This window comes from Egretta garzetta, unplaced genomic scaffold (assembly GCF_000687185.1).
Source record: "Egretta garzetta isolate BGI_Z169 unplaced genomic scaffold, ASM68718v1 scaffold308, whole genome shotgun sequence".
NCBI classification, from domain to species: Eukaryota; Metazoa; Chordata; class Aves; order Pelecaniformes; family Ardeidae; genus Egretta; species Egretta garzetta.
This window is the reverse complement of record NW_009260670.1, coordinates 1,205,528-1,215,540: the sequence shown is the minus strand read 5'-3', so window position 1 is coordinate 1,215,540 and position 10,013 is coordinate 1,205,528. Positions and strand designations below refer to the sequence as shown.

At 37.8% G+C, this 10,013-nt stretch overlaps 1 protein-coding gene across 1 annotated transcript in view; it reads right to left on the bottom strand.

Moving 5' to 3' along the window:
- Positions 1-9,451, bottom strand: part of LOC104132397 (cadherin-10) — a 48,833-nt gene extending 39,382 nt beyond the window's left edge. Inside the window, exon 1 of the mRNA XM_009645676.2 lies at positions 9,221-9,451. Coding sequence (XP_009643971.2) covers positions 9,221-9,451 — 231 coding nt within the window. The remainder of the gene's footprint in view (positions 1-9,220) is intronic.
- Between the last annotated feature and the right edge of the window lie 562 nt (positions 9,452-10,013).

The following is a 10,013-nucleotide window of genomic DNA, read 5'->3' as shown; positions in this document are numbered from 1 at the left end:
GAAAGCCTGGCTCAGGAAGGGCAAAACGCTGCCTCTGGCATATGATAGCAAATAGGAAACACATTTTAGTGTTTTACCTTGGAAATTAAACGTACCAGTAGTACTATGTAAAGGCCATGCTTGAAACAAAAGGATTTAAATGCCTGTGAAGGGTCATTCTGGTCAGGAATAATTAGAAAGTTCATTTAATTTTCAATTGATTAATAACTCTGTCAGCAGAATTTAACGTTTCAAGACCTATTTCAATGAGCATCTTCCTTTACTTTGCACCTCCTACAAGAAATGGCATGCAGTTTTAGTTTGTTTTCCTTAAGGGGAAAAAAAAGAACAATAACTAAAACCACCTCATGTTTTTCAGGATCTATTGCAGCTTCCATGCTTTGGTTTTCAATTAAAGGCCATTAACAGTGTTAAACTATATAATACTTATGGTCCTATAGAGGCCAAGGAGAAATAAAAACAGACTTTCAAATTAGTATTTTCTTGAAAGCTAAGCAAATATAACTTTCAGATATGATATCCCATTTAGTTCACTATAACTCTTCCAGTTATCATGCCATTTTAAATTATGCAAACTGTGTATAAAACTGTACCCAACAGAAGTGAAAAAGGCAACAAAACACATCTATATCTGCAAGCACATTTACACGTGTCTACATAAGACATAGATCTGTCTACCTAAACAATTTAGTGTCTTACAGTTCTTTTTTATGTGTTTTGCCTTGCTTCTCTATTTGGAGTCTTGTAGTCTCAGAGAGTGATTTCTGTCTTCTTGAGACCATGGTATACTTTGTTCACTGGGGCATCAGCTGCAGTGTGACTCAGGGTCCTTTGACAATTAGCCGTGCATGGGTATGTGATGTGAGCCTGGAACTGGTGCAGACTTCAGTGCCAGTGAAGATTTGATGCAGACACAAACCTGGAACCAATGTGCTTCCCCTCTGTTGGTAAAGACCACATATCCATTTGATCACAAGTAGATTAGTCCTGCTAGCCAGACTGTTTTTCCCTAGCAACACCCATACAGGCACCGACATGCTCTGAGCTCTTTCACTTGTGTCTAACTCATACAGTAATAAAAATATAGGACATGGTGTCATTCAATTCTGTCAATCCAGATCTCTGCAAAGCTAGAGTTTGAATGGCACCACTGTTAGCTTACTTTTTCATCTTTTTAGGTTTTTGTTTCACTTTGCTATCCTTGCCTATATCCATCCTTCCTTCCTTCCCTTCCTCCCTCCTTTTTTTCTTCCTTCCTTCCTTTCTCTCCCCACCCCCCCCAGCCCCCCCGCAATGTGTGCTGTATCTCCTCTATTACCTCACTCAACAGTTTGAGCTAACATCATCTGATGAGGCCCTACTGGTTTTATGAAACATGTCTCTTGCAGCACTAGGGCGTTCTGGCTGGACGAACAGTCCTATTGGCTTTACCATTTTAGAGAAAGAGCACAATCCCTAAGAAGTCTACCTGTTTGGTGTTTAAGGACAGATTTTAAGCAGGGAAGCGTTCAACACATCCAGGATTTCTTCTTAACAGAACAAATAATGACACTGAATTCCCCGAGAAGGGCAAAACTGCCTTGGAACATCTGCCCTCAGATCTGTTGGATGTGGCCTTCACCCCTAAAAAAAAGTCTAAATGGACAGTAATCCATTCCAGTACTAGCTCACTGTGAAGCACTGGAGTTTCACTGCAGGTCCCTGTTCTTCCTCAACTGTGGCAGGTACACTCTTTGCCCCCCATCCCGGAGATCAGGGATTTTGGTGTTGCAATCACTGGCTTTTCAGCCTCATTCTCGTGTCTTTTATGCTTTGCTGTGCCCCCAGGCATGTACACCCCTCAGTGGAGGGGGCCGGAGTGATGGGACCCCTCGGCCAACAGAGAGGGTCTGCAGCCAGTAACGAACCTCAGTTCGGAGAAACTTCTGGACCACCACTTGTTATAACCACGGCTCATATCTGACCCAGGGTTGAAAAAAGGTGCCACCAGAGACACCCTTTTGAGTGGTCTTCTTAGAGCAGTGGGTCTGTGTTTGAAGCCTCTCCCTTTGGGTTGGGATGCTGCCTGAGGAAACTTCCCGGGATTGAGTGCCCTCACCTCCTTGTGGCGAATGATTTCTTCTGGATATATATCCTCAAGTAAGTCCTTGCCCCCATCCCCCATCCCAGGATGAGTGGTTATACCTTCTGGGTACCCATGAGAGGGAGAGAGTTTCCCCCTTTGTGAGTGAGTGTGTGTGTGCACTTTGGGCCATCATTCTTGTGCGTATAAATGTATAGTGGTAATACCCTGACTGACAACTCAAACCTGTTATGTGTTAAATGTTATCAGAGGGTTGATTGATTTCTGTTTATCCCTGTTTCTGATCGGGTTTTTGTTGTGGTTTTGGCTGCTTCATGAAATAAAGTTGTTTAAGCTTGTCCTTTGTGTGGGTTAATTTTAGGGTACCTCTGTGACACTCACCCTCTCCAAGATTCACCAGTCTAAATAGGCAACTGGGAATGCTCACTTAGCTCTTTCAGTTACAGTGCCTGGCACATCTGACCAAAATTAACATCAGATAATTTAGACACTGGGGATCACCCCCTTAAGCAGTTGGGTTGATTATGCCCTTAGTATGTCCTACCCAAATGACCCAACCCCTCTTCCCTCATTACCAGACAACACTTTTAAGAAACTCACGTGCACAGACGTCTGTTCAGGGTTGGGAAGCCACAGGCTTTGAACAAATACATCTGGCTTTGGATTCAGGAACACGACAACTGTGCCTTCTTTGGTCTTCACTAAAAAACTGGTGGATATTACAAAGCCTCTGCACTCCTTGACAACTGTCTGTTAATTCTGTCCTGAGTCATCCAGCAAAAGCCAATGTCTTCTAGGGATACATGCAGTACAGTAGCTAACAAATAATTCATTCTTTATAGGAATAAAAACTTACTATTTTGCCACCAGTACCTTCTGCTGCTGTTTAATGAAGCAAGTCAGAGACTCCAACATGCCCTGAGGTTTCCAAAGAAATAGTCCTTTTGCAAACAGAAAATACAAAACCCTCTGGACACTTAAATTTAGAGTAAATCATGAATCTAACCAGTTATAGTCATAAACTCCCTATTAAGCTGGATCCAAATAAAGTTTGAGAAATAATTTCATCACAGCACTCACTGAGAATCTATCAGCCTCCAAGATAATCTTACAGGAAGCTTTCAATGTCTCTGATGTTATGGAAAAACAGTGGTTGTACCATGTGCTTTGAGAAGCCATCATAGTTTCTGTGTTCTGTACTACAAGAAGAGGTAGAAAATAACCAGTCCTTCAAAAAGAAAAGAAATTGAAAAATGTTTTATTCTGACACTCTTGACCTGTGCTGAAATATCTAGGAGCCCATAAAGTACCCCCAAAAGCAAGCTTTCATACCCTTGTCATAAATTGGTGCCTTAAATAACACTCTTCACAGCCTATGTGCTAAGTCTCGCTGAGAAAGAAATAATTTTCTAAATGTTGTTGTCCCTCAAGTGTCAATTCCACCACACTGTGGTATCTTCAATGAGATAAGATTTTTGAAGATACACAGCTATAAACTACTTGGTTTTTGCATCCAGTAGAGTTACACCAAAAATTCCCAAGTGGAAACTGTTAAAGGACAAGCTGTCCTCTTTCACCTTGGCAGCTGAGTCCTAGACATAGCAGATCACAATTCATTTACTGAATTTACAGAATATCTTTCCTCTCTTTCCATTCTTCTTTATTGATCCCTGTCATGAGAATCTGCTGTAGCTGAAATTTCAACCTCCACATAACTTCAGTGCCACAGAGGTTATTCCCTTCACCTGGAAGGGAAGGCATTTTGTGTTCAATCAGATCTTCACACCAAATATTATGCATGCATATGAACACTTTCACTTACAAATCCTACTCTTTAGTCTCTTATGGCACCAAAGTTCTTCACAAAAGGAAGAGATATGGCAGAAACTCTTTCTGAATCAAAATACAGAAGTTTTTAAAAGGGGTTGGTAAGTCTTCATCATACCACAACAATGGCAACATTTCATTGGGACCTTTTTTTTGTTTTTTTGTCCACCCTGATGGCAAACCCTTTAAAATCAAGACAACATGCTCTTTTGTATTATCCTCTCCAAAACCAGTATTTTTGGTAGCTAATACATCAGAATGAAAAGGCCATTCAAAATTCCTGCCCAGGATGGTTTCTGCCTTTCATTTCTTTCGAGAAATTATTGTGTTTAATCTTTCCTTAAAACTGACTGTTTCTCTAACACTGACAACTCTGTGCACATCTGATGTTAGCTAATCTTGATCATTTTATGTTGACAGAACATGGACTTGCAGAAAAATACATCTTTTTACCTCTGACATTGCCAAATTCTATGTAAAATATTTCTCATATATGAGCAATACTAAGCAATGTTAACAATACTAAGCAATATGAAGGAATACTAGCAATACTAACTTAAAACAATGTATTTAATTCCAATATGTATAAATTTAACTAGAGTACAAGCAACAGCTGAGGCTTCCCTACTTTACATTTTTATGACTGTGTGGTAAGCTGTCCTGGGCTCCATTCAACCTTTCGTTACATGCTATGCTCTTGCTGAGGTGTCTAAAAGCAATGCCACTATTGGGATTGCTGTTTTTAAGTCTTTATTGTGTTAAGGATGTGGGACCCTCCTTTAAGTACCAGGTTTGTGGTGTATCATCCACAGTGTCAATGGACACAGTAACTAAAAGAAAAAGATAGGCTTCAAATTGGTAACTGTTGTTGTTGAAACTGTGTCGTTTATGCATACATTGCTAATACTCCCTCAGCCGCTCCTCATAAAACTTGTGCTACAGACCCCTCACCAGCTTCATTGCCCCTTCAACACAGTCAAGCACCTCGATGTCTTTCCTGACTGAACACTGTATTCAAGGTGCAGCCTCACCAATGCTGAGTACAGGGGGATGATCACTTCCCTGCTCCTGCTGGCCACACTATTCCTGATACAAGACAGGATGTCATTGGCCTTTTTGGCCACATGTGCACACTACTGACTCATATTCATGTTCTGCTTTTTACACTTTCAAAGATAATGGGTGCACTTATGAGCAAGCAATTGTGAATACAGCTAGGATAATATTTTCTAGTAACAGTTCTAATATGGCATACGCGAAATTATATGTACATTTATGTGCAAATATGTGATAAATTATCTTTTGAGATACTAAAAAACACTGCAGTGTAACTACAAACTTCAGTCTCATTCATGTCAGTTGATTCTTTATGCAATAAAACTACTGTGATGAATATTGCTGGAAAAAGGTCACTATCTATCTCAGAAAGCAAAGTGGGAAAAACAGCTGCAAGAATGAAACAAATGGCAAGATCTGGCAAAATAATAAGGAAGGAAAATAAACTCCAATGTCGATGAAGAATTTATTTGTAAATTTATTTTTAATTATTATGGATTAAAACACTGTTGATACCTAGTAGTACTTCCTTTAGGTGACAGCTATTAGAGTATAATTTTTAGATTTAGAATATGTTTTTTCTGGATATACTCAAAATAAATTGGAGTTTTTCAGAACAAGTTTGAAACTGCGTAATACTTTGTAATTCATCACTTTTTGAAAAATAATAAATGAGCCTTGAAACTATATACTAACAAAAATAAATAAAAATTATAAATCAGCTTTCGGTATGTTAAGAAAGAATAATAGAGCATACATACACTTTCTGCACAGAAAAAGACATAAAGGAAGCATTAACCATAACTCTAATGCCAAATATGAATAAAATGTCTTTTCTGACATGAGGTTTAACCTTCTTTTTGAACATCCCTTCAATGTTTCTCTGAAATTGGGAAAAGTACCTTTTATCAAACTTACTGTCTCCTGGTATATTTTTGCAAAGATAGCTCAAAGATAAATAGTGTAATTCATAGGTAGGTTTGGTTTCCCACACTTCTCTTTCATGTTTTTAACCTTGACTAGAAACTACCAACGTAATTATTATTTGAGGTTCTGCATATACAAAATTCACTTATATAGTTTTGATTTCTACCCTCAGGATGCTGTGTATTACATGAAGGAAAGAATGACCATCCTCCTTTCTTACCATAATAATAAATACTGACCTGAAAAAAACATTGAATGTCCACAATCAGTCAATATGTACTTTGCCAGCATTGCAAACATGGTTGACTTAAACAAGGAACTCTTTGGCTGTTACTGGATTACATAACCCATTCATTATTGAACCTCATTTCCATCATGTTATTCTAGTAGAACCCTCTCAAACTGACTTAAACTGTGAATAAATGAATGCATAAGTTGCATTTTGAATTATAGACACTGGTTTCAAGAGTAATGTGATATTCAACAGTTTTCAAGCTCCCTTGACAGATATATAGATGCATGATAAAAATAAGAAAAAATATATCAATCATGAGCTCAGAAAGCAAGCAGATGTAAATCACAAATCCAGATGAATCTGGTAGCCTCAGTTTTAGAATTTCTGCTGATCATTTCACTGGCATGTTTGTCATCTAACTTATTTTCCATTTTTAAAATCACACTTAGTACTTATTTTTGACTGAATCCTTTCCATGACAAACATTCTCTCCTAGTCATTGACCATGAATCATTGAGTGCTGTCTTGTACTCTTACTATCTCACATAATTTCCAAATGACATCTCCAAACATGTTATAGAGAAATTAACAGGAAGATGGCATTTTATGTCACCTACCTATCCAAATCATTTTGGCTTTGGATAAAGTCAGATAAAAGGAAACATCCAGAAATGATTTGACTATACAATCCAAATAGCCTTTGGAAAGGTGTGTACATCAGCAGGGAAAAGAAATAACTACTACAGAGTTTATGTACTACATTTTGAATATATTTTTTTTTTCACTAATAGTTTGAAAATTTGGACTAACAGACCATTAGAACATTAATTAGAATAACAATCAATTTTTAGCTCTGCATATAATTTCTGTTCCCTTTTGCTTCTTTTGTGTAAAACTCTCACCGTGCATGTGATTTTTACACTTTTCCCAAACTTGCCAGAAAATACTGAAGGACAACTTTATATCTCATGTTAGTTTTAAATTTGCTTGCTCAAATTAACAACTTTTTTGCTCTAACCAGAGGAAAAAAAAAAAAGCTGAAAGTACAGTCTTAACTGCTCCTCTTTCTCAGTTCTGTACTCTTTATTTGCCATTTTACTTATCTTTACTTATCACTTCCCATTTGCAAACACTTATTTTCCCTCAGCCAAAGTTGTTCTGCATTTATCAACATCTCTCTCCTTCTAATGCAGATGAGTTAGCCTATAAAATTGTGAACACTTTTCCGTCTGAAGAATCTTCCTTCACTCATCATGCCTACAAGAAAATTATTTTGACACCACTCATAGTTTATGATCTGAGATCATTAATATTGAAAAATACTGCAATAAAAAAAAATTAATCAGCAGGTTTCTGAAGGAGCCTAAATAATTTGAAATTCAGGGTGCCCTGCAAAGTGATTTATTTCCTGGGACTTCTGGGAACAATATAGTTCCAAATACAATAGCATAGTGTTTTGATACAATGACACTTCTTTTGTGGCCAAGGTTAATTTTCATAAACTGTCAGTCTGGCCTGGATTGAGGAACTGGCCTAGATACTTTGGAACACTTGTGAGGAAAGACTTTACACTTGATAAGTGTATGAACTAAGTATAGGGACTATTTCCAAGGGTCTCAACATGCTTTGGAAATGGCTGTGTCATTCAAATGCTAGTGCTAAATTTACAGACTCAAAGCAACAAAGTGGAAACAAAAAGGCAGTGTACTCATTCAGAAGTTTGCACTCTTAAATTTTTACTTAAAATTTCATTAATTTTAATAAGCATTTCTTTTCTCAACCCCCCCAACTTTTTTAATCCTTTCAAGAAACATGTTATAACTAATAATCCCATGCAGCAGTACATGCTGGGGACCAACTGCCTGGAAAGCAGTTTTGCAGAGAGGTTGGGGTCCTCATGGGCAGCAAGCTGAGCATGAGCCAGCAACGTGCCCTTGCAGCAAAGAAGGTCAACAGCACCCTGAGCTCCATTAGGAAAAGTATTGACAAGAGTCAATAGGCACAATCCAAAATACAGAAAATTCCTTTTAAATACAGGAACAAACTTTTTACTGAGTGGGTGTTCAAACACCTGAACAGGTTGCCCAGAGAGATTGTGCAGTCTCCATCTTTGGAGATATTTAAAATCTGACTGGATATAGTCCTGAGATAGCTCTAGCTGACCTTGCTTTGAGCAGGGAGGTTGGGCTAGATGATCTCCAGAGGTGTTTTACAACCTCAGCTATTCTGTGATTCTGTCATTTTGAACATGTCAGTATTTCTCTACAGTATTTCACAAGTTCAAAACCATGAAAAGAATGAAAATCTGGATTATAGAAAATTAATTTTATGTGTTTATCACCAACCATTGGTGCTAACTGCTACCCATTACTAATGACACTAACTTCCACTTTCAAACAATTGACCATTTTGAATTATTTCCTTGTACTTGTCTGAATATTATTGTGTCATTATATGTCATATATTTTTCAATAAATTGCATGGCAAAACATAAGTGTCAATTGAAAAGAATTTAAAGGACACTTCCAGTGTCCTTTATATATGCATCTAGTATGCTACACAGCCAGATGTACAGTTCTACCAACTTCTATTGACGTTCACTTCCTAACCACCTCATTTTTTATCACATGGTTGTCAATGAAATTTACTCACTGCAGTTTGCTGTAACTCAGAGAAAGTTAAAGAGGAAGAATATTTTTTCTTCAAAATAGGTTGCATTCTTCAAACATAAGCACAGAAAAATAATGTTACCTTGTATAAAACATGAAATATTCAAAGAGAAAGGGTTGAAAAATAACTTTATAATGAATTATAAAATATTATGTTTTGATACAGAAGAGATACTGAGTGGGCTGCTGTAAGGAACAATGTGTTAAAGCAAATCAATTTTTCACAGATATCTTCAGTCGTTTCATTCAAATATTTCTGAATAACTTTAACCAGCAATGTTAATGTGATTCTAGCAGGACAAACAATACATATAGTGCCTGGAAATCTGCTTCTTATGCATTAAAATAAAACATAGAAACTAGGGCTCTGTAGAAAGATAAGTAAACTTGACAATCATACAGAAATCTTAATGATAAACCTACCTTGCCTACATACTGATAATCAGATCCTGTATATTCCTCCAAAAGGAAAAACTGGTTCCACATCCAGCCTCGCTTCTGGCGGTGAATTGCTTTTCCATCATTCCCTGATATACGTCCGCCAAAGCTTTTGGGTCTGAGATCAGGAGTCCTTCTGAACAGCATTTCTGTATGGCAGGGATGCAGCAGCCACATCCAGAGCAGCAAAAGTAATAGGACTTGCTGTATTGTCATAGTTCTCCACTGCTGGTACTCTTCAAGCTGGTCAGTGATGGAGTCTACAGTTTTGTTTTGCTTGACTTGCTTTTTATGTCTCTAGTTGCTGATACAGCCAAGCAGTTTCCAGCAACTCATCTTTGAACTGTACATAGTATCCAAAGCCTGAAAGTAAACAGAAATTAGACAATGTGAGTTGAAATGTATTCACTCCCTAGTGTCCAACATCCCTGCTACTGTACCATGCAGATACAAAACATTATGACACAGAAAGCAATCTGGTTAGGAATATAAAGGTTATCCAAGGCCAGGTTGGACAGGCCTCTGAGCAACTTGATCGAGTTAAAGACATCCCTGTTCACTGCAGCGGGGTTGGACTAGGTCACCTCTAAAGGTGCCTTCCAACCCAAAGCATTCTATGATTCTATGATCCAGATATCGAGAACATTGTGAATAAGTTAAGTAGCTGCTGTCAAAACACTTCCTAAGAAAGAGTAAGAATGACCTGAGATGATCAACTATTTCCCCATTAAAATCTTTCAGGTCAGAAACTTCTAAGAGTGTTCTTTGTATAGACTGG